General features: G+C 41.5%; 1 protein-coding gene across 1 annotated transcript in view; it reads right to left on the reverse strand.

The window, feature by feature from the left end:
• Positions 1–25,241, reverse strand: part of myo9aa (myosin IXAa) — a 119,617-nt gene that overhangs the window by 90,329 nt on the left and 4,047 nt on the right. Inside the window, exon 2 of the mRNA XM_083900809.1 lies at positions 1,778–2,739. Within this exon, the coding sequence (XP_083756935.1) occupies positions 1,778–2,653 (876 nt within the window). The 5' untranslated portion in view covers positions 2,654–2,739. The remainder of the gene's footprint in view (positions 1–1,777; positions 2,740–25,241) is intronic.

Consider the following 25,241-nt stretch of genomic DNA (forward strand, 5'->3'; position numbering starts at 1 on the left):
TATTAAAGAGTTGGCAGGTTTTAGAGATATATATATTATGTGTCATATTGCTTTTTAGTTTTACATTGTTTCATGTCGTGTCCACTTTATGTACAGTATTAATGCGATGTGCAGCACTTTGGTCAACTTTGTTGTTTTTAAATGTGCTATAGAAGTACATTTGGATTGAATTCAAGCACAGCTGAAGCTGAGACCATGCACTTGGAGTGAGTAGACAGAAATGATTTTTGAGGATGCGATAGCTTGATAGCTCTAACAAACAAAGGTTCAACAAAGCATCAACAAATCTCTTTTCAGTTGAGCTTTCATTGAAACAAACTGAGGCTCAGCACTTAAAAAATAGTGACCCATGCCAGAGGTCAAGATTAAATCCAATTCTCTTCAACATTAAGATGAATACAAAATATCCTAGAAAAGATGAATACCACTCCCCTTTCCTGCTCGTGTGCTTTCCTGCATGAAGCTTGGAAGATGAAGTGTTTCTATGAGGAAATGTTTGCTGCCATTCTTCCCGTCCTCTCCTCCATCTCTATGTGCGGTAGCTCCCCAGCTTCAGTTTTGGCATCAATCACAGGCAGGCAGATACGCAATCTCACTGTGCAAACAATTAAAGGCTGCTCCTCTGCACTCAGAACTACTCATTCGTGTTGCTGTGTTGAGGATTAACCCGATGTGCGTACACATTAACCCTGAAGACACATCCGTGAATGGCATTCCTGAGATCTGTGTTTGCTAAACTGAGGGTAATAAAATGCAGTGGAGAGCTACTTGTTGCAAAGATTGTTGTCTTAATGGTTACCTTTGAACCTGGCCTTGATGCTGTCATTTTCAACTTGACTTTGACAATGGAAGACTCAGATTTTGTCCTGTGGAAACCTTAATATAAATGACATGGCTGCATGTAAATAAAAAGGAAAAAATATGAAGCGACGGAAATGGTTTAAGTGAGCACGACAGTTTGTAAACAGCTGTCAGATGACGTTGCTGTGAGAGCAACACTCTTGACAATGAGCAAACCTGTATTTGCCTTCCTGACTGGCAGCACTGTGCATACAGTTGAAGAGCGTTATGTAACAATTCAGTTAACTCGAGGAGAAATGAAGAAACCGCTCTTGACTGGTTTGAATTCAAGTGACAGGTCCCTGAAGAAGAAAAAAAATATGAGCGGAATGTCTTGAGTGATATGAAAACAACCAGTTTCCTTCACAACCTTCAGTTAGGCCTCCACAATGTCTGCCTTGAGACTATCTTTCCACTGTGCAGCAAAAAAACAAAATACATCACAAAAACAGGAATCCACAACTGGCCGCTCGCAGATAGAGAGCTCCTCTGTTGTACGACATAATCCCGACACAGCTGGACTCTTAATGGGGGCAACTCAGGACCAACCATACAGACAGTTCTGGCTAAGCAGTGATGTATAACTAATCATAAAAGCCACTCAGAAGCATTGATCTGCAAAATGTCGAAACCATGCACTCAGAGAAAAACACAATGAACAACCGTGAATATGTACAGATGCCATCTATGGAAGCTTCAAATCAGGTCAAACTTGTTTTAGTTCAAGCATGAGGACTTGAGCCAAATGCACATAAACCAAGTGGAAAATATGCAACTATGCAGGCAATTGAAACAGGACCTGATGTGATGGGTGTTCCAGACTTCATCACGTCAAGATCATGTCAAAAATCTGTGTGATGTGTGTTTGTCAGTCAAGTCAACAGAAGTCAAGTCTGACACATGCACAATTATCAAAGTTAGAATATGTTTTCCTTACCTCGAGCACTGGTCCTGCTCCCAAGATAATCTGCTCCACTCCGCTAGCAAAACCCTTCTGGCTGAGAGCAGTCAGGTGATGAATTAGAAAGTTTGTGCTCTGCGTCTTTCCAGAGCCGCTCTCCCCAGATATAACAATGCACTGATTCCTCCGCCGCTGCAGCATGGTGTGGTAAGCCACGTCCGCCACGGCGTAAATGTGTGGCTCCAAATCTCCCAGCGTATGATTGTCGTACATCTTCACATACTTGGGGTTATAGATGGGCAGGAACTGAAAGGGGTTGATGACGATGAGGATGCTTCCGACATAAGTGTATATCTTTTCCTGGCGAAAACGCGAGCGCAGGTTGTCCAGCAGCGAGCGCTCGTTGAGCTCCGGCAGACAACACAGATCAGCTTGGACGCCCTGAGACTCGGGCTGTGGCAGCAGTCCACGCTCCATCATGCGCCTGCGCTCCTCCGTGACCTGCAGCCACATCTGAAGGCTGCCGCCATAATGTATGGAACCGTCCAGGTTTTTCTGCCTGAGGAGGAAGCGGTAATCTTCCCCGCCAGAGAGCGAGCGGTGCTCCAGGGCTACGCGGGGCCAGAGCATCATCCTCTGCACAGGAGAGTCGCTGGGGTTCAGGATCCATTCTTCCCCACCAAACTCCTTGACCTCAGCTAGGACATAACACTTGGTACGGTCGAGCTGGAGGCGTTGAATGACGTGTTCGATGGCCTCCGCGGCTGTGGTGGTCTTGCGCGCGCTGATCGGGCAGTAGATGGTGCCCTCGGCCAGGGCACCTGGGTAGATGCGCAACGTGAACTCGGAGTTTTCGAAGCGCTTCCGTCGGCCCAGGGTGCCCACACCGCCCACGCCATCACGAGCACTCATGACGACGCAGAGGTTCCCATTAGCAACAGCCTGGCTCTGGCTCGTCCTTTCTGGGCTGGAGGGTCCTCAAATTCAAGACATCACCACTGCAAAAGAGAACAATGACAAAAAGTTAGGATCTAGACTCGGAATAATTTCAAATATAAAACAATTTCTCAAAAATACAAGTACCACAAACTTTTTAATCAACAGTGATTGGTCCAATTTTTTATTTTTTTTAAAATGAAGTCCAGTCTGCAAAAGGGCTATGTCTTTTGGGCACGCTAACCGCTGTTAACGGCTTCAACGTTAGCGCATGACGCATTTAAAATCACATTGTTAAATTTAGCCTCGCTAAAGTAACGCTAAACTTTAAAAACAGAGGCACACATACGCAGTTACACAGGTACGCTGGTTATTTGTAGCGCTGCTCTTTTTCGTTTAATTAACAGACCGCTCCAGTTCGACTGTTGGCACGCTAACGTGAAAGTGAAAAGGAGCTAAGGCAGCTAACAGAGCTAACTGGTAAGCGGTGCCTGGACTCCGCTGCCACGGCACGTAAACATGACGTCAACTAACTTTTTCCAGTTAGTTGTCATGGAAACGTGTCATGCGTTAACGTCGTATATGTGCCCAATACTACAAATGAACAGTTTAAAAGTAAACGAAATACTAATTTGATTTCAGATTATGTTAAGGAAACCAGCAAATCTGATCTTGCCAGATCATAGACCCTCATATGGTATTATGTCATCAGCTCAAGGGCCTAATTATTTTTGCATGCATACTGATAAAGGATAAAGACATCAGGATCAACAGGATTACCATTGACACACACGACCCCCAAGCACACACACACACACACGCAAACGCAGCAGCTGCAGTCCTCCTCACTGAATACACAGTAAAGCCATTCACTAGTTCTCTTTCTTTAAGATACAGCATGGTCTCATCACAGGGTGAGTAGAGGTCACACATACAGATGCAGGGAGACGAACACAAGTGAGATGTGTTGTGTGTTTATTCAAACTGAGCAGCTGACACAAAGAGCTGGACTCTTCTGTTGCACTATAATCTCTGTAAACCACTGTATCAAGCAACTTCATATTGATTTCACGATGGTGAATTTTTTCCACACACAATTGAGAATACTACACATAAGGTGAGTTAATAATGTAGAATTATCCTACAGGATATTTTCACCTTTTAAATCAGTGATAACTAATATATTCGACACAGACAGTGCTAAGAAAGGACCAGTGTTTCTTCTTCTTCTTCTGTTTATACATATTTATTGTTTGCAGAAATGTTTGACATTTTACTTAAATAGCGTCAATGAAAATGACAATTAATTGTCTGTTAAACAAACGATTACATGTTGCAGCTCAAATCCTCACACTAGTCACATACAAAAGGGGAATAAAAGGAATTGTGCGATGTTAACTGGTGGAAAAAACCATGGAAGCAAGGACATTTTTGTAATGTAAGGACATTTTGGCTGGTCCTCACATTGTGTCACACATTAAAATGACTGTTTGTGATTTTAGGGTGTAGGGTTTATGTCGGTGTTAGGTTACAGGGGGGGACCAAAACCTGGCCCTGGTCCCCCCCCCCCCTGAATGAGGTTCTTCCTCATTTCTGAGGAGCTGGTTAAGTTTAAGGGTAAGGTTTGAATTATGGTTATGGTTAAAGTTATGGCATAACACTTTCTTTCAGCTGTCCAAATGAATGAAAGCCAATAAGAAAAGAATAGATATGTTAAAGAGAGAGAGTGTTGGAGCCTGGTGCCTGGAGCAGATGGCCAGCTTGCTGCTTAAAGGACAGGGAGGGGGTATTTATGGCCGAGGCAGTGCTGGGCATCACAGGGTCAGTCAACAGAAATAGCAGAGTAGATCTTAACAATCATAGTGCGTTTACCATGACAGCAACTCTCTCCATTTGCATGTCAGACGGACACATTTTCCACAGCCTTTAATGGATCTAGGCAACAATTGACAAACTTGTAGTGAGTGTATTTTCATAGTGAGAGAGAGATGTATCACATTCTCTTACATTCCTAGAAATAAGGGTTCCAAAGGGGTCCTTCTACAAGGGCTGAGGTTCTACCTGGAAACATTTGCTTCTGAAAAACCCTTTCCCAAAGAAAGGGTTTTTCATTTTTCTGAATAGAGGGTTTTAAAAAGGGTTCCAGGTGGAACCTTTATAAAAAGGTTCTACTTGGAGCCAAAAAGGGTTCTCCTATGAGGACAACCCGAAGAACCTTATATGGTTCTATTTAGCACTTTTATTTCTAAGAGTGTAGGAACTTGGGGTATTTTTTATTTAACTTATTTCTTTATCTATAAAAGCAGGATTTTGGACACAAAAGTGCGTGGACGGATAATGAGAAAAAGGTAGTTACTTATTTTAACATTCACCACTGATTCCCGTCTATGTGTTTCACACCAGAATAATATGAAAAACATGCACATTAATGCCCTTTATCGACAACATCAATCACATTGTGTACCAATGAACTTTTCAAAGTAGCAAACAGCAATGCTGCTGCTTTAAAATGTAACTTAAATGAACAAAAAAACTAAAGCCAAGAAGAAGAAAAACCAGAGGTGGCTTCTTCTCATCTCGCCAGACAGATCTGGTTTCATCACCTGAAAGCTCAGCAATTAAGAGTAACAGTCAGGTCATCTAACCTGGAATCTGCTCGAGGAGACTTTTCCCAAGATATTATGAGACGTCAAGAAATTTGGATATGTAAGTGATATGCTTTGAGATCTTTAAGACTTACTTAATCGGAGTGGAATAGAATACAAAAACCAATACATTAAGGAACACACAGAAAACATCCGCATCTAAATGTCAGTGGATTTAATACAACAAGGGCTTTTCACAGGTAAAATGATTTTTCAGATGTCCATTTTTTTTATTTGACTCTTTTTAACAGAACAGCAAATATATATGTATTGATTTTGTGGCTTAGGAAAGATGTCATTACAACTACTCTGTCATCGGAACACTGACAGGGACACGCTTGTTCCTCGGACAGGATACCAAGGAGAGGTCCAATCATGTGAGTCAGACTTTGTCAATGGCTGCTATTGTTGCACAGAAGTGAAGAATCAAGTTTGGTAAGCTTTCTACGGTGTGAAGTCATCTTCCTGAGAGGCTGGGAGTGTGTTTGTGTTTGTTTGTGTTAGTGTTATCAGGGCTAAGCTCGTGTAGCCAGCGCCAATACTGTTGCAATGGCCCTTGATTGTACCTAACCAGCCTCTGGGAATTTAAAATAAGGCATGCAAAGTTGGCGCCATACTGTGAACTCTCACGTGTAGCCTGGACAATTTTGTGAGTTCATTTGTTCACCTGGCGACCCCATGCTATCAGATTTAGCGGCTTTGTTTATTAGCGACATGTCACAAAGACTACACAATTCTAGCTTCTCACTGTCGTACATTTGCTTTAAGCGTTACAAAGAAAAACTTGCAATCGAGTGTCGCTGACAGCTGTAGCTCACACCTTGGCCTCACTGGGTTTAGGGTAAAGGCTAAAAAGGCTGATAAATATAAACACTCCTCATGCAGAAGTCAGTAACTGTAATAACTTCCCCAAAACTATTTCTGTACAGTTGATCATTTACTGTAAGAAACAAGAACATGATTTTATTCTTAGGAAATTAAACTGGTTTACAAGGTACCAACACAAGGTCTTGCAAAAGCAGATGCAAACAATGACTGAATTTTGATCATAAACTTCAACCTGTCAGCAATGACTTCACCGTGTCATTCCAAAGAAACAACATTTTGATTAAAGAATATCTTGCAGTTAAAAGGTGCATTATGTAATAAATCTAAAGCAACTGGCCATAAAATCCTCCTAATATGTCACAGAGACTCAGGAATAATGTTCATATAACAAACTGAACTCACCAACAACAACAGTACAGACAAAATATTTGCGTTAAAAAAAATCCTTTGCAGACTGCAAATCATGTTTATGTTTTGAAATCATGTTTTGGCATGTGGCGCCACCTACCGCCGTTTACTAATCATTGCAGTCAGTAGAGTCTCAGCTGCCGAGCAACCACGGGTTGCCAGTTACGTCAGAAAACGAAACCTAAAAGACCTCAGTATTTTGAGTTTGAATGTAGTAACCTTTTTTGGCCACATTCTTACATATGGCACCTTTAAGCAATGTTTTCTGGCAGTGGATCAACAACTAGCAAGTGAACCTAGTTCCCTGGTGTCCTAATGAACATGTCTGTGACATGCTTTGGTCAAAATACCTTAAGGATGAAGCACCACAGCAGTTCAATCACTCTGCCAAAACAGCCCTGTTCAGAACGCTTGCTTTTGAGTGCCTGTCTCTTTAAATGCAAATGAGACACAGGAAACTACGTCAGCGTCACTGAGGCTCTGGCAGCTAACAGCAGTTAGCATTTGGAAAAGCCATCATTTGCCGACTCTAGCCGGCACATTGCCGTCATAAATAAAATGTATCCACTGGACACGTAAATCCTCTGAGGCTGGAAGTTTGTGTAGAACTCTGTGCTGCACTGTGCAATCATATCAATAATATTGCCCTCGCCTGCATTCTCACGTTTTTTTTAAGGGACAAAGCAGAACTCCGCAACAACAATTCCAACTCCGACGTCAGACAGGGTGCAGAAGTCAACAACGCATGTTTTATCTCCTGTACTTAGACTGAGGCGGACCACAAAAATATAAAGAGTCATCTTTTTTTCAAACTTTGCCGACTCATAGGGCCTCCAGAGACCCGAATATTTAAGTATATAAATATATATAGAGAGAGGCTGTGCATATGATCAAATGTGCTGGGTTCACTGGTGTTATGTGTACAAGATGGTACTAATGATGGCAGCAAATATACCACAGATGAGGCTCAGAGAGCCAGACTGTGTTCACACACTGAAACCCACTTGCCAAGCTTTTAATTTGGCTACAAATGTGACAGTACTTTTAAAAACAGGCCGGATCCCCTTCACAGTTACAGGCAGAGGAAACTGCACTGCAGACGTGAAACAGACACAACGGAGCCTATCATAAAACCAAATGTTATGAATAAGGGGATGGGCATAAGCTACTAAAAAGGAAACTTTGAACTTGCCGATGCATGTGCACTGATAAGTGTTTCAGGGAAAATAGAACAATGGCTGAAGCACTTGCAGTGAAAAACGTTCAGTTTATCAGAGGAAACAGCAAAAATAAAATACTACTAATAAATTCTATATCAAGGAATTGTGTGATTAAGACCAAGGAGCAGAACAGGATAAATAAACCGAACCCATAGATTCAATGGAGCACAGTGACAATATTAACCCTTCTGTGACCATCCTGTTATCGCAGAGAGTGTTTGTGATATCTAGAAAACACAAAAACTATGGACTGGCAATCTGTCCAGGGTGTGACCGGATAGCTATGGATACTGGAAAGCAGAGAAATAGAGCTTTGCGCCCATATACTTGTCATTACGGTAGCCCTCAGTACTTCCGTGGAATGACCGTCCAGTCACAGACGAGATCGACCAGCGTGTCCTGACGTCAGCTTCTCAGCACCGTTCTACCTAAACTGTTGAATAACTGCCAGATATTGAAAGTGAACGTTATCTTGGAAAAAGGAACATAAAGGGGCAGAAGACATTTTTGACAATACTGCAGCCATAAAATCTGCATAAACATTAATACAGGCAGCCTCATTAAGAGGGTTAAAGTAGTGGTTTAGACAATTTCCTCATAGCTGTGGCATTGTTTTATTTATGTTCAGATTGCAGAAGTATCAGCATGTAGTATGAGAGGACAGACAGGTTCAGCTGATTGATGTAGCGGTAAAAGACGTGCCATACGAGCACGAAGACATGGAATGGATTTCCTGAACGGAGTCGTGCAGCATTACTCCGCGTCTCATTGAGACACGCCTCAGTTCAGGAAATCCACTCCACGTTTTGCAGCCAGCTATCAGAACAGTCAGGGAATCACTTGTGGAGACATTTCAGCAGACATTAAAGCACAGACGTATCGGACATTTCTACAATTGTATTGGACATTTCCGATTCGTCAGTTACATCTGTATCGGAACCTGATACCGATACTGGATCGGCCCCATCCCTAACATCAAGAAAACAATCACAGCCAGCCTAAAGACAACTCTGTAGCTCACTGAGAGAGGCCTTGACTTTGTCAGGTAAAGAGTTATAATGCATCAGCTCAAAAACTCAAAAAGTGTTCATCCAAGCACATGAGAAGATGCAAACCACACAGAAAGGCCCTCGGTCAAACCAACAATGCTTGCCACTGTACCACCGTGTCGCCCCTCACCCATACCCCAACTGACAGGTGTGATGGACACTTTCATTATTTTTCATAATTGATCACTGAAAGAATCATTAATGAAAATAATTGCACACACACACACATAACATCTGCCTGTTGTTAGCTTGCATATGGAGTGGACATCACAATAGTAACAATTGCAGACATCGACTATAACATCCCTACAGCGGCATAAGTATATTCACCCCATATACGCTTACCAGTGGGAGTATTTTTAGGATCAGGCTCGTGTCTCGTGATATTTTCTGCAGACACATTTTGCTCTAAAATGTCTGTAGATTTGGGAACAGGCTGCTGAAAAATACTCAAAAAAGTGTCACTCGCTTCCTTTTCATTTCCCCTTGCTTCTATGTTTGGAACTGATGCATTAGCGTGCAGGGACAAGTAAAGTGCAACGGTCAGGCGTTTCCAGTCCAGACCACTTTTCCCCAGCCGTCAAAAAGCCTCAAAGCAGATGGGTTGCCAGACCAGTAGCGCAATAACCTACAAAAATATTACACACATGGTGAATTTTATTCAACTTACAGAGTTTTTAAACGACTGTCATCTCCAATTTTAATTTGGAAAAACAACTCTACATGAGTGCAATTTCTGTAAAAAAAAAAAAAGCATTTTTAAGTGGAAATGCTGCCCCTTTTGTAGTGGATATACACCCTATACCTGCATATCACGTAGACTACGCCACTGAGCATGACCTGCACAGTTCCATGTAACCATTACATTCTCTTGAGAGAAGTGTACAAAGTGTTTCAAAGTGCTCTCAAAAGGAGTGCCCAGTAGTGAATGGTTGACAGAGGTTACCTTTTTTCCTCAGCCATGTGGTAAATTGACTGTAACATGAGGATACGGCTGCAGCTGCCTCTTTGTAACTTCTCCCTGTATTTAACTCACTGGTAAATTACCAGGGCTTGACGCTGATTTGGGTAAACGGAAAACAAGGAGCACTGGATGCCAACATCTGACTCGTCGTCTTAAAAATGTCGGGTTTTGAGGTCACGTTAAAATTACAGTTAATCCATGCTAATGCTTCCTCAATGCTCCAATGTGTAGACTGTCCTTAACACTCCAACACATTGATTTTCTTTAGGGTGGGGGCAACGGCACCAGTAGTTTTGCCATCTCAGGAAATATTTTCTCAGAGAGGTTTGGTGGCTGCAGTGGCTCCAAGAACCTCGACATCCTCTGGTGACATTTAAAGTGGAGTTGCAAGGGACCTCCTTTGTTTTTATTATATTATTTTCATTTATCTGATATTTCCATATGAAAGTAGAGCTGCCAGTTATGAGGATTCACACCAAAGTACGTGTTGGGAAGAGTATTATTTACGCATGGCGCGTTTCCATGACGACTGACCGGAAAAAGATGCGCATGAAGTCATGTTCACGTGACTCCTGATTGTTATAATGAGTCTCTAAAGCACACGTGTCAAACTCAAGGCCCGGGGGCCAGATGTGGCCCGCCACGCCATTTTATGTGGCCCGTGAGTGATTTATTGGTCTTAAAAAATCTGTGTTAAAATAGGTCTATGCTGCTTTAAGGCGTGCGTTGACCATGAACTACATTTCCCACAATGCATGCCGATTGCGTTACCCGCAAAGTGACAGCACCGCCACTAGATCGCAGTGTATCATTGTATATGCATCATGGGACGAGTGAAATTGAATAAGTAATAAATACAGAAAGTTATTTAGCAATATGTAACAGAGTAGTTTATTTAACATTATATTTGGTTCCATTTAGTTCCATTTATTCTGTATGACAGTTACATCTGGTCCTTTGAGGGTAACCATTATGCTGATGTGGCCCTCAGTGAAAATGAGTTTGACACCCCTGCTCTAAAGTCACGCTAAACAGAGGCACACATACGCAGTAGACAGGTACGCTGGTTCGACTATCCAGTTCGACTATATGTGCGCTAACCTCGCTAAAGGACCTAACGAAACTAACTGGCAAACGGTACCTGGACTCCGCTGCCGCGGCACGTAAATATGACATCACTCGTGTCTTTTTCCGGTCAGTCGTCATGGAAACGTGTCATGCGGTAAATTGATGCCGGTAACGCATCTAGCAATAGTATTATTTGCAGTCTGTTTAAAAGATTATTCTTTCTTTACTACCTCAACCTTTGTGTTGCAGGTGTCTACAGTGAAGAGCTCAAGCTTAGACTTGAAACTTCAAACTTGACTGACCTGGTTTTATATTGAGAAATGCTAGATTAACTGTATCATACCGACATGTCAACAGTTTGATCAGATTCAATTCCATGATTGAACAGGGTGCATTACATCCTCAATTTTCTACATCAAAGCACATGGATATTTATTTCCATCAATACAAGGACTCAGATTTCATTTTTCAAAAAATGAAAAACAAAACTAATGCCTGTGCAGTGAAGAACGTGCAGCTTTGAGTAACTGGAAAATCAACAAGCAATCTTACATATGAGATAATCCATTATGTGCTGTCAATGCATCGATGCAGAATCATCCATGTCTGTGTCACAATGCTTCTTAGGCACAATTACTTTTAAAAGACGCCATATGTAAGAATGTGGTCAAAAACGGTTACTACACTCAAATTCAAAATACCGAGGTCTTTTAGGTTTTGTTTTCTCCGTTGTTGTAGCTCAGACATAATTGGCAACCCATGGTTGCTCTGCAGCTGAGACTCTACTGACTGCAGTGATTGGTTGACTGCGGTAGGTGGCGCCACATGCCAAAACATGATTTCAAAACATAAACATGATTTTTGTTCTGCATTTATTTTAATGCAAATATTTTGGCTGTACTGTTGTTGTTGTTGGTGAGTTCAGTTTGTTATATGGACATTTTACCTGAGTCTCTGTGACATATTAGGAGGATTTTATGGCCAGTTGCTTTAGATTTATTACATAATGCACCTTTAAGAGTCCTATCAGAGAGCATAACAGGATTAATGCACAAATTAATAACAAAAAAAGCCACAAATAGTGCTCTATATTGCCATATATCCTGCATCTACCTGTTTATCCAAAATATACTGGGTTCTTTGATCCATCCCGAAACAAAATTTCATGGAACCTGTAGAAGTAGTCTTTTAAAAACCCTGTTCCAAGACATAACTAATAGATAAAAACATAACGTCCTTGGCAAAAGTGATCACTAAATCCTTAAAGGCTTGGTTCAGCTATATTAGCCACTGTGATGACTTTGAAGAAGAATAAGTCTGGGTGAACACGAGGGATTGAAGATAAACCGTTTCCCTCCTGAATTAAGTTGTCAATTAAAGGCCCAGTAGGAGGACTCCTTTTTACTCATGCCCTGACATTAATGTGGTTTACACAGTGAAGCGTACTCCTCTTTTCTGTCTCTAAAGCGCGTAGTGAAGACGCTCACACGGCTCTCAAGTCTCGCCGACTGTCTCTGTGACTACTAATGACTAGGAAGTGGTGGCTGGGGTGTGGAACCTGAGCTGTGACCATTAGAGAGGCAGCAATAGTGAGAAAAGAGACAGAGAGAGAGAGAGGCAACAGACAGGGAAGAGACAGACAGCGCGACCAAACTGAGAAAATGAAAGAGATACACAAACGGAAACGAATAGAGAGAGAGAGGCACTGAGAGGAGATGATGCTGGTTTCCTGAAATCTGAGCTGTGGGAAAGTGAGAGTGAGAGCAGAAGAAAGGAAGGTGTCGGAAATTAGAGTAAACGGACAGAGATAGCGTGGCTCCGGCGTGGAGAGACGTCACTGTACTTGTACTCGTTTGTTGATAAAGTTTGACAGTGTGTCTATCAGCTCATTCCACGGACAAAGAGATTTGCTGAACAAATTACAGCGGTCCATTTTATTTTTCAGTTCATATTCTAAATTAAAGGTCCCATATTATGGAAAAATCTACTTTTTAATCATTTAACTTATATTTGGGACTTGGGAGGTCCTATCAGTCGGCAAAGTGTGACAAAAGATGACTCACTCATGTTTTTGTGGTCTTCCTCAGTCTAAGTACAGGAGATAAAACACTCAATGTTGACTTCCGCACTCATTGCTACGTCACAATGCGCTAAATTCCTGGAATTGTCGTCTCACGGAGCTACGCTTTGTCCATAGAAAGCGCAAAAGTGCTGGCGTGGGCAACGGTATCCGGAAGAAAACCGGAAGTCCGTGTGCAGCACAGAGTTCTACACAAACTTCCGGCCTCAGAGGATTTATCTGTCCAGTGGATACCTGTTATATATGACAGCAATGTGCAGGCTAGAGCCTGCAAATGCTTCCAAATGCTAACTGCCGTTAGCTCCCAGTAGCCTCTGTGGCTGATAATATGAGACCTTTAAAAAGGAGGAGGGGCTATATTTCTATGAGAGTTACTACTTGGAAGGAAGAGGCACACATGCAACCTTTGACACTATTCTAATGATCACCAGGTGGCAGTAGCATGGCACAATATGTTGCAATTTGCCAGAAAAGTAGAATAGGAAGAATAAAAGCTTGTAGCTATGGATACAAACTTTTAAAGTTAAGCAATTATTCAAGTGAAATATGCAGAGTCTGTCGTCAAAGGAAAACATTTCAGCACAGTAAGTCTTCTTCGAGACAGACCATAAAGTGTATATATGGTGAATGGAAATTGGAATAGTGGCCTGGACATTTGCTGTCTACACAGGAAGCACTAAAATATTTGCCCCGGAGGCTAATTCGTCACTATTCCTGAGTTTTAAATTGTTGAATGTTGTTTTCCTACTGTTTCAAGCAGCATGTGGTTGTTGTACACGAAGATCTGCTGACACAGAGTCTTCTAATTAAATCAGTGGTTGCCTCCAAATGTAGGAAAATACACTCAGATTTCTGAAACTGTACAGTTTTGGTTTCAAAAAGTGGCCTAGTCTCATACATTTGAGAACAAAACATGGATATAAAGACTGTAGACTGAAAAAATGTAGGGAATAACATGTAAAGCAAACAGCAACTTACCACAGTGAAATGAGTCACTCCATTATTAAACTATCAGCACAAAGACTAATGCGGTTTAAGAACCGTTACCAAGACATCAGAGGTGGTGAGGCCAGAGCCAAAGTGGAACAAGACCACACTGTAATCACTGTCCACACAGTAATTAAAAATGACTAAAGGCCCCTCAGGCCTGACTGTGCACACAGCAGAGGATAACTGTGGCTGATCGCTCTGAATGAGGCGCTGGGCCTTTGCTAACTCGCTCCACATTCCAGCGTCAGAACGCCCAACAGGTGACACAACTGACACAGAAAAATGACACTGAAGGAAATGCCGTGTGTGTGTGTGTGTGTGTGTGTGTGTGTGTGTGTGTGTGTGTGTTAGCTAAATTAAGAGCCTAGCCTTTCGCTGTGCAAGACCCACTATTGTTGTTGTTACTGGAGAGAGTGGAGGGAGACGACAGAGGAAGGAAATTAAGAAGGAGTACAGCAAAAGTCCCAAGGACAACACTGTAAAAAATGGGGAAAAAAAGAGCAATGCATGCTACTGTGTGCCACATACACTCTCTACAGTTTCTACACCAGTGGCTCGTGTTTTAACTTTAAAAGACCTCCAGAGAATAATATAAAACTGTGGCAAAAAAAAAAAAGAAAGAAAAGGTGTTAACGCAACCAGGTTTCAGTCAAAGCATCAGTGTCACGTCGTGTTAAGACAAAACCCACAACTCCCAAGTACAAGGTTAAGTCACAGGCTCATAAATGACGGGTGGATTTATTTTAACAGACCCTCGTAAAAGAGAGAATGAGGCTGGGAGATATGGGAACACACACACACACAGTTTTACATTTCTGGTAGCACATAGACCTTTAATATCTGTGGTGATTGTGTGTGGTTTATCCATTTGAGTTAATGGTGACAATATCAGACTATTGAGCGGAGACTCCCTTTACAAGCCAATGGGTGGACTGGATTTCAAAAAGGCTGCAATTGGCCTGTATAAAAGAACAGTAAATAACACTTTGGGGCGTGAATAGCACGACTCCTGTGTTGTTGCCATTGAGAATTCCACTTCCTGTGTCCACTCCCAGGGACAACGGCAGCAGCTTTGGGTGAGACAGGAAGTGCAACACGGGCGAGTTCAACACAACAATACCGTAACACACTCGCATCGAGTCATGTAAATGTGAGTCCAGAAGCCCAAACATGATGATGCTGAGATGTGTGAAAGCCGCTTATTTAACACAACGTAGGGCCGAGAAGAAATCAGAGGGTTCTCCGCAATGCAACACAACCAGTCATGTGACATTTTACACAGTCACAGACGGTCACTCAGCGGAGACTGCGGTGCAGACTCCACAATGTACAGAACACTTTGTTTTTATGGCTTAAAACTCGCAACTCTAGTTCCAGAGACGGTGGAGAGAGCTGCCCTAGAGCCAAGAATACAGTAAAACCAAACATTATCTGGCTGCTGAAATGATCGAACCTGTTAACCATCTCCATCTTTGTGTCCCAACTGCTGACGCCACAGTTTTAAACAAATGATATTGTGTAACTTCTTTGTCCCCATGGCGTGTTAATCTAATTAAACATGATGACATTTAACATGGCCAAACTGCTGCAGTTACATGCTCTATGTGGATTATCTTGGTATCAAAATGAAGGGAACACTTGTGAGATTCCACCAGAGGTGTAAGTTTCACTGTAGATGCCACTGTGTCAGGGTAAATGTACATGGAACACAGCATAAATGAAGGATTTTTTTTCTTCTCTCGCCTAAAAAAATATTGCATTTTGAAGTAAATATCACATTTAAAATGTGCAGTAGGAGCTTAAAAACACATGGAGGTCATGAAACAACATGTGGACATGAGCTGTGCAAAGTCTGATGCTGCTGAAGTGAAGTAGAGTAAAATTACAGAGGTTTTAGTAAAGAGATGTATAGGCTTTCTCTCTTTTGGCACGTCGTTTGGCTCCATCTGTGCCATTAGAGATTTATTAGGTACCAAATTATTAAAAGCAATTTAATTTTATTTACATGTCACTATTGGTCTAAAAAGAACTTGTTTTGAAAAAAAAAAGTAAGTTAGACATGGTTTTATGACGTTTTTGTCGCTGTGTATGACGCTGCCCCCGGTACTGGGGGAAACCAGGAAGAAGAGGATAACAATTAAATGAAGTGTTTTCCAATTAAATCCGAGTTGCATTCAAGAACAGTGCACATTTTCCACTGTATTTCACACAATTACTTTGTGCATTTAATGAGACATCAGTTTTCCTGCTGTGTTCCACTTTACTCCACAGTCCATAATTACCTGAATTGTAATCTCAATCAGCTACTGTAAGGAGATTAGATGTTTTATTGTGTGTTGTGTGCTGTACAGAGGATCAGTGTAAAAGTCTGAGTATGAAACAAGGCCCTCACTCTTGAACTGAACTCACATTTACTTTTTTTTTATTGTTTGAGAGAGTGGAATTTTTTTTATCCTCCTTCAGACTCTATTCTCGCACTGGAAATATCAATGTGACGCAGCACAGTCTACTTTTGGCGAGAGGAAAAGGAAAAAATACACCATCCCACAAATGGAAGGCACATTATCAACAGCCGCAGTTAAAAGGCAAAAAAGTGTTAAGGCTGAATGTTTTCTAGGAAATCACATTTTCTTTTCTAAAATATAACTTAATGTTGAAAGTAGACATATTATATCCTATTTATACAAGTGTGGTGTTTTAATGAACAGGTCTGTGACCAGTGTTGGGGTAGCTACTGAAAAAAGGTAATCCATTACACATTACTAGTTACTTCTAAACAAATAAAGCCTTACTTTACTTTGTTACTCATTGCTTTAAGTAATTTGTTACACTACTACACTCTTAGAAATAAAAGTGCTAAGTAGAAACATATACGGTTCTTTGGCTTGTCCTCATAGGAGAACCCTTTTATAAAGCACCAGGAATCCCTTTTCCACCTGGAACCCTTTTGAACCCTTTATTCTGGGTTTTAAAGGGTTCTCTAGATCCAAATGGTTCTTACTGGAACCATCAGTGTTACCAAGAACCCTTGAAAAACCCTTTCTTCTGGAAAGGGTTTTTCAGAAACAAATGGTTCCATGTAGAACCTCAGCCCTTGTAGAAGGACCATTTTGGAACCCTTATTTCTAAGAGTGTAGTTACATTATTTTTGGATTACTCCATGACATCATCTGAGATGTACCATACCTTAGTTGCCAATTAACACAATTAAAAATAAACAATAAATCAGCATGAATATTTCTATTCTCTGAATTTTAAATGTGTAAAGATTTCCCTGCCTACTCTCTTAGAAATAAGGGTTCCAAAATTGTCCTTCTACAAGGGCTGAGGTTCTACCTGGAACCATTTGCTTCTGAAAAACCCTTTCCCGAAGAAAGGGTTTTTCAAGGGTTCTTGGTAACACTAATGGTTCCAGTGAGAACCATTTTGATAAAGAGAACTCTTTAAAACCCCTTTCCTGAATAAAGGGTTTTTAAAGAGTTCTTGGTGGAACCCTCCACAAGGGTTCCAGGGAGAACCTTTATAAAAAGGTTCCCCCTGGAGCCCTCAGAAAGAGAGACTGTTGGGTCAAACAGAACAATTCATCCACTCCTGGCCTGGGGAAAGACCACACTAAGGAGCATCCATGGGCAGTATGGGCATGTTTCCTCCAGAAACATTCAACCAGTGAAAAATGACACAGCAGACATAAACTGTAAGACAAATGGGCAAAGTATGCAGAGACATATACACAGTGGAGTGGTTAACGGGGAATGTGAGCGTATCTGCAAACACATACACAGAAGAAGAGCTAACGTCAGTAGCGGGATTATGAAAATGTTGAAGTTTTCTTTCCCTGTCGCTCCCCTAGACATGGACGATCAGTTGGCTACAATTGGTTTGACAAATCGTTGTTAAATGTGTGAACCCCAGTCTTTTGCTTTTAATTAGTGCTGGGCACATTAACGGCGCCACCGTCGGTTAACGTTAACGCACATTAGCGCATGACGCGTTTCCATGACGACTGACCGGAAAAAGTCACGTGTGACGTCATATTTACGTGACTCCGGATTGCTAAAAAGAGTCTCTAAAGTAACACTAAACTTTAAAAACAGAGGCACACATACGCAGTTACACAGTTACGCTGGTTATTTGTAGCACTGCTCTTTTCGTTTAATAAACAGACCGCTCTAGTTCGACTGTAGGCGCGCTAACGGCGCTAAACGAGCTAATGCAGCTAACGGAGCTAACTGGTAAACGGTGCCTGGACTCCGTTGTCGCGGCACATAAACATGACGTCACGCGCGTCTTTTTCCGGTCAGTTGTCATGCCTTAACGCGCGTTAACCTAGTGCCCAGCACTACTTTTAATGTTGTCGTTGATCAAGTGCTGCAGGCTTCTACTGTGTTATTCTTAGATGAGCAATCTCACTGAAACTGGACTTTAAAATATTGGATTAAACCGCTCAGAATATATGTTTGATTATAATAAACTATTTTTTTTAAACAAGAGTAGACACCGTTAACCAAAGTGTTCGATACAATTTGACCTGAAATCCAAAAGCGGGGCTGAAGGCTACAAAATTCAGAGTTCAACGATAAACACAAGTTCTCTATTAACCCGAACCCAACCCACACAGATTCATTATCTTCATGGACAATTGACTGCAGCACATTTTTTAAATTTGACTGTCAAAGATTTCTTTTGTGATACAGCAGAGGGAAGATTTCCTCCTTGAGGGCACCCAACACCTACACTGAGGGCTCTCTTCAAAGAAATCATTATGAATTATGGAACACGAGTGGTAAACAAAGCAAAAGATTGTTATATATATCGGGGGGGTTTTTTTGTTGACAAAGCAAAAGAATTAAATAATTATTTTAAACTACCGCACTACATAATGTCAGACTGACATCCTGCACTGCAAACCCCAGAAGATGTTGCAAAAAATACAACTGCTTGTCACTTTTAATTGTGGTTTATGTCATTTTAATTATGACTAAAAGACATTTTTAGAAATGAGAGAATAAAAGTGATCCAACTCATGCTACAAGAAGCAGCCTTCGCCAGCTGATAGTAATGACAGGTCATAAAATCCAACTCGGCTTCTGAAAGTTAAAGCATAATTTTAAGAACATCTGTATTAGGAAAAACCATAACCTGTAATTACAGGGGCAGTGTTACAGAGGCTCTTTCGCTGTCTCTTCTGAGGATGGGGGACAACTGCTGTGCAGACCACAGGCTTTTTGAAATCTGAGCCTGGTGGTGCAGGCAGAGCCACAGTCCACAGAGAGAGAGACAGACGGCGAGAGCTGCCGAGTCATGACGGCGCGATTTTGGTTGCAGGCTTGAAGGAGATGAGGGTAGCGTTTTGGCGAGAATCCATGTTTCCTCAACAATTTGTGCCGACTTATGCTTTAGTATGTGAAATCCTTCATTTCCCAGAATGCCTTCTTCTGACAACCCTTCTCACCATGCGTGGTCTTGTTTTAGTTGGCTGGAGTTCTAACGTTTGTGCACAGAGTGACAAAAGTGGCAAAAGAAAGCCAGCGCCAAGATAGACGATAGTTTGTAGTCATGAAAGGACAAGCAAAAATGACTAAAAACATGGATTAAGGCAGGGGTGTCAAACTCATTTTCACTGAGGGCCACATCAGCATAATGGTTACCCTCAAAGGGCCAGATGTAACTGTCATACAGAATAAATGGAACTAAATGGAACCAAATATAATGTAAAATAAAGGTAACTATTCCGTAACATATTGATAAATAACTTCCTGTATTTATTACTTATTCAAGTTACAAATATGATGCATTATAGATGTAACCTGGTCCACGATGGTGTTTCTTGACAAACTAACAGTTTTAAAAGTCTGTATCTGGTCGGGTCAGACCTGCTCACACACCTTCAGCGTGCACTGCTTCAAAAACGAACCCTCAGAAAAAGACTTTGAAGCACGGGTGATTTCTTCAGCCACAATAAAGCTAGCTTTCACTGCCACATCGTTTTTTGGTTGTGGCTTTTGAGAACACATTCTGCTGCGATCACAGTCTCAATCTCAATTTCACTCGTCACGTGATGCACATACAATGATACACTGCGATATAGTGGCAGGATGCCGTCCCTTTCCGTGTAACGCAATCGCCATGCATTGTGGGAAATGTAGTTTATGGTCAACGCACGCCTTAAAGCAGCATAGACCTATTTTAACACAGATTTTTAAGACTTTTAATTAATCACTCGCGGGCCACATAAAAGGACGTGGCGGGCCGCATCTGGCCCCCGGGAGTTTGACACATGTGGATTAAGGGTAGCAATGGCAGCTATTTCCATCAACCTATGCGTCTTTTATTACCCGTACTGTGACAGCCGATCACTTAACTTGTCCCTTGTGTCCTTGTGTCACAAGCACGTTGAACTGTCTGTCGGATTCTCCGCTAAATCCTCCGCAGGCAGGTAGACCTCAACATAACACCTGTAACATGTGTGTTCCTCTCATTTGGGCGCCCAAGGCGTTGTGAAACAAGTACAACAAACACCTGAATCCGAAACATCCAGGACATTTTAAAAATGTAAACACTGAGCGCACTCCAGAAGCAAGATCAGCTATCCACGAAGACTTTGCGTCAAGAACAAAACCTATGACCAAGTTCACTCTCTCAGGTCAAGACTTCACTCTCTCAGCTGAGATGGTCAGAGCAGTCCAAACCTCTGCCTGATCCTTAACCTCTTCTCCAAGGTTGCCCCAGGGATCGGGGGCAGGGGGCAGCGTCAGACGCAGCGACAAAAGCATCATAAAACCATATCTAACTTTAACAAACACAGACATGCTGCATTCCCACAGAAAGGTCAGAAACTCAGCTAAAAGCTCATATAAATCATTCCTATGTTCACAAAACACAGTTAAAACACCGATGGATCAAACAGCAGGAGCGGAAAAAAACGCCAAAGCGCACTCATTGAAAAGCGGCACCGGAGCGTCAGCGTGATAATGTAAACAAAAAAAACATGTGTCGACTGGACAGCGGAGAATCTACAGATTCCAACGGTAGAGCAAAACAACAACTGACTTTCAAGAAATACAAGCAGAAATGTTGTCTTACCTTTGCTGTTTATCAAAACAAGTTATTTCCACCGGAACAAAACCACTTCTAATGAAGAACTACACTTTCCAGCATGCTTTGGGAACAAATCCCGGTCTGATTGATCATTACACAGCGACATTAGATCGTTGGTATTTGGAGACTGGAGTCTGATTCTACCGGTTTAGAGGTTCAAAACGAGCTGTCAATCACCCTAATTGACCAAGGTAAGCCAGAGCTATGGCGCTGCGTAACTGAAGACGCTACAGAGCCACAGAGTTATTACACACCGCACAGGAAGCATCGATTTACAGCGAGTTATCATACTTTTTTCCTTTTTTTTTTCAAAACAAGTTCTTTTTAGATCTGTAGTGACATATAAATAAAATTAAATGTTTTTTTAATATTTGGTACCTAAGAAATCACAAATAGCACAGATGGTGCTAAGCTGTGTCAAAAGTGAGAACACCCAGACATCTCTTTACTAAAACCTCTGTAATTTCACTCTGCTTCATTTCAGCAGCATCAGACTTTGCACAGCGCATGTCCACATGTTGTTACATGACCTCCATGTGTTTTTAAAATCCTACTCCATATTTTAAAGGTGATATTTGCTTTAAAATGCAATATTTTTTTAGGCGAGAGAAAAAAATCCTTCAGTTATGCTGTGTTTCATGTACATTTACTCTGACACAGTGGCATTTACAGTGAAACTTACACCTCTGGTGGAATCTCACGAGTGTTATCTTCTTCATTTTAATACCAAGATAATCTACATAAAGCTTGTAACTGCAGAGCTTTACTCTATTTAGTTTGGGAATGTCATTTTCGAGCAGGGACTCCAAAAAGAGGGTCAGGGAAGAAGTGGTTAAAGGTGCCATATGTAAGAATGTGGCCAAAAACAGTTACTACATTCAAATTCAAAATACCAAGGTCTTTTAGATTTCTTTTTCTGACGTAACTGGCAACCCGTGGTTGCTAGGCAGTGGAGACTACCGACTGCAATGATTGGTAGACGGCAGTAGGCGCCACATGCCAAAACATGATTTCAAAACATAAACATGATTTGCAGTCTGCAAAATATTTTTTTTTAATGCAAACATTTTGTCTGTACTGTTGTTGTTGGTGAGTTCAGTTTGTTATATGAACATTATTCCTGAGTCTCTGTGACATACTAGGAGGATTTTATGGCCAGTTGCTTTAGATTTATTACACAATGCACCTTTAAATAATTGGCTTGGACTCCCCTCACCTCCAAAACAAGGACTGGGACAAAGACAGAAGCAAAATTCCACTCCAGTTGTCCAACTGATCGTCAGGTGTCTCCCATAACCTTCAAATGATAACTTGGATGGATGGAGCGTTGAGCATACAGTCAAGACCTTGGTCTTACTGAACCATCAGCCGTCTGACCATAATCATACAACCAGAGTCTTCACATCACACTTATCTGGAAATGGCACAGAAGTCTGTGAGAATCCAAGTGTCCAACTGTTTGAAGACAGCAGGTCAATGGCCAAGCAAGGGCTTGAGCGATGGCATTTTTCCATACATTCAAGAGGAGCCATCTTGAAGCATTCAAGCTCTTGTTTTTACATGTGTGAGGGAGCAGCTCCACACTGTCCAGAGCTCATATAAGAAAACTAGTCCAGACCAATGTGTCACTGGAGTGAATCTTTCATGGATAAGGATGACTGTACGTAGGTGGTGTCGAAGCCAGAATCTTTCTCTAAAAGCAGCGTTTTTACCGACAAGTAGTAGAAAATAGATGGGATAAGCATTCAGACTACGAGCAGCCAGTCTCAGACTGTACCTTATCACTGACTGCTTCTAGTCACTTACTCACTACTATCTGGCTCTTCCTCCCTTCTTGCTTCACTCTGACAGTGAGCAGACTACTGAAAACTGCCAGGGCCTTTCACAGATAAGAGTCTGCCCTGCAAATGTACACACACAAGTCTAAACTTTGACTTCTCTGTCCCAGGAATAAAAGACAGGTCTTAATATTACAACTGGCAGTAAAATAGCCAAATAACAAACCTTACTTCTGACTGATAGTTCAAGTGGTTTCATGGCAAAACTGCTCTACAGATGGACGGGATTGTGTACCATTACACAACAGCATAGCACATGCCAGGGGGATTAGCCATCGGCCCTGTCCTGTCTGTACCATAAAGCAGCAAGGGGGCCAGTGGCTATTGTTACTGCTGTGTGACACCGAAAAATTCAGCAAATCTCAACTTTTGTTTCCAGTGATGTGCTGTCCCAAAACCTTTTGGCAATGTGGCCACAGACATCTAAAAGACATCTGTCATTGAACCCCATAGATAGATTTTACAAGATTGATTTGCAACTTCAGTACAGATTTGAATACTGGGACTTTTATAAATGTGTTCTCTGACATAAGTGCGTCATGCCAAACAAACACCATTGACCCTTGGATTTCTTTAACCCTAGAACACTATCGCTCAAATTCGAAACACCATCAGTAACGCTGGGTGATTTTTACCCGAGATTATAAATACACCCAATAAAAAGTACTGGTCATCAAAATATGACAATACATGACAAATTTAAGTAGTGTTCTTTTATTTTAAACTGTGTCATGTCAAAATGAAAGAAAAGCATCATGAGGGGACCATATAAAAATGCTGGAAAATTACTGGAAAATTAGGAATTTGGGCCAGCAATGGTGTACTAGGGTTAATCTACATACAAATTAAAGAATTTTATTTAAAGCATTAAAATGCTTAAATTAAATCATTTTAATTTGTATGTACGCAAGCAACCATTAACGGCATTGTTTTAATTATCCAAGTGTTTTTGAAGCATTGGGATCCATTACTATTTATAAAGACTTTTATATAGATAAATGACTTTTTACCAATTCTACCAATTGCCAATCGGCAAAAAAGTCTGATTAAAATCTTAATATCTCTGCTTCTCTGTCCAAAACAAGACCTTGGGAGGACAGAATTGCATATAGCCAGATACAAACTGAGCCTCCACACAGATCAGCATTGTCTTTGACTCGGTTTGCCATTCTTAATTAAGCTCATTTCACATAAACAAAATTGACAATGCACTTTCCTCTTCCCATCTCACTCCAGCGACTGTTAGCAATGGTCAGTTAATGAGGGGAAATGCAAAACGCAGAGTGGCTGAGCCTTTGAGGCCAAAGCCTCGCTCATATAATGGCCTACTAAAGAAAGGGGTGCTTTGTTCAGCGCAACACAAGCAGGTTCCTCTTTATTGACTTCATGTGCATGCCAATCATTTGTGCCATACAATCCCATCACGCGGCCACAACACTTCTCAGGATGTTCGCGATCGAGTGACCTTGAGGCACGTGACTCGTGTTCCTCGACCCTGCGACTCAGAACTGCAGGAAACACCTTAGGGTTAATGATAAAGTCATTCCCATTTTTTCAGATCATGGTAAAGACATAGGAACAGTGCTCACAGGAGCTGCTGTACATGCACAGAAGAACTAGTGACAGCACAGAGGGTTGGTCCTTCAATCATGGAGACAACAAAACAGTATGTTTGAGGAGATGCTGCACTCTTCCAACACTGTGTTTAAAGGAACAATGAAATTGTTGTAACATTCGTCCGTAGGCTGCAATTATGAGGAAGCGGTAATAAGCATTAGTGGTTACACGTGCAGTTACATCCCTGAACTTAAAACAGGGAAAAACATGCTAAACAGCTTTTCTAATATATAAAGAACACAATTATTGTCCTGATTATTTAGAGCAGGACCAAGTAAATGTTCCAGTGTCAAAATAATTTGCCTTCATCATGACACTCCTGCTTGAGTCAAACTCAGGACAAAAAAAAATACTGTTTTCATAATCAATTTTTTTCTTTTAGTTTAATCGCAAATCAAGAAAGGTTTAAATTAGTGCTGGCCACTAGGTTAACGCACGACACGTTTCCATGACGACTGACCGGAAAAAGACGTGCATGACATCATGTTTACGTGCCACGACACCGGAGTCCAGGCACCGTTTACCAGTTAGCTCCGTTAGCTGCATTAGCTCCTTTTAACGCTGGTTAGCGCGCCTACAGTCGAACTGGAGCGGTCTGTTTATTAAACGAAAAAAGAGCAATGCTACAAATTACCAGCGTACCTGTGTACTGCGTATGTGTGCTTCTGTTTTTAAAGTTAAGTGTTATTTTAAAGACTCATTTTAACAATCCGGAGTCACGTAAACATGACGTCACGCGGCATGTCTTTTTCCGGTCAG

The sequence above is a fragment of the Microchirus variegatus genome (assembly GCF_963457635.1).
Source record: "Microchirus variegatus genome assembly, chromosome: 14".
Lineage (NCBI taxonomy): Eukaryota > Metazoa > Chordata > Actinopteri > Pleuronectiformes > Soleidae > Microchirus > Microchirus variegatus.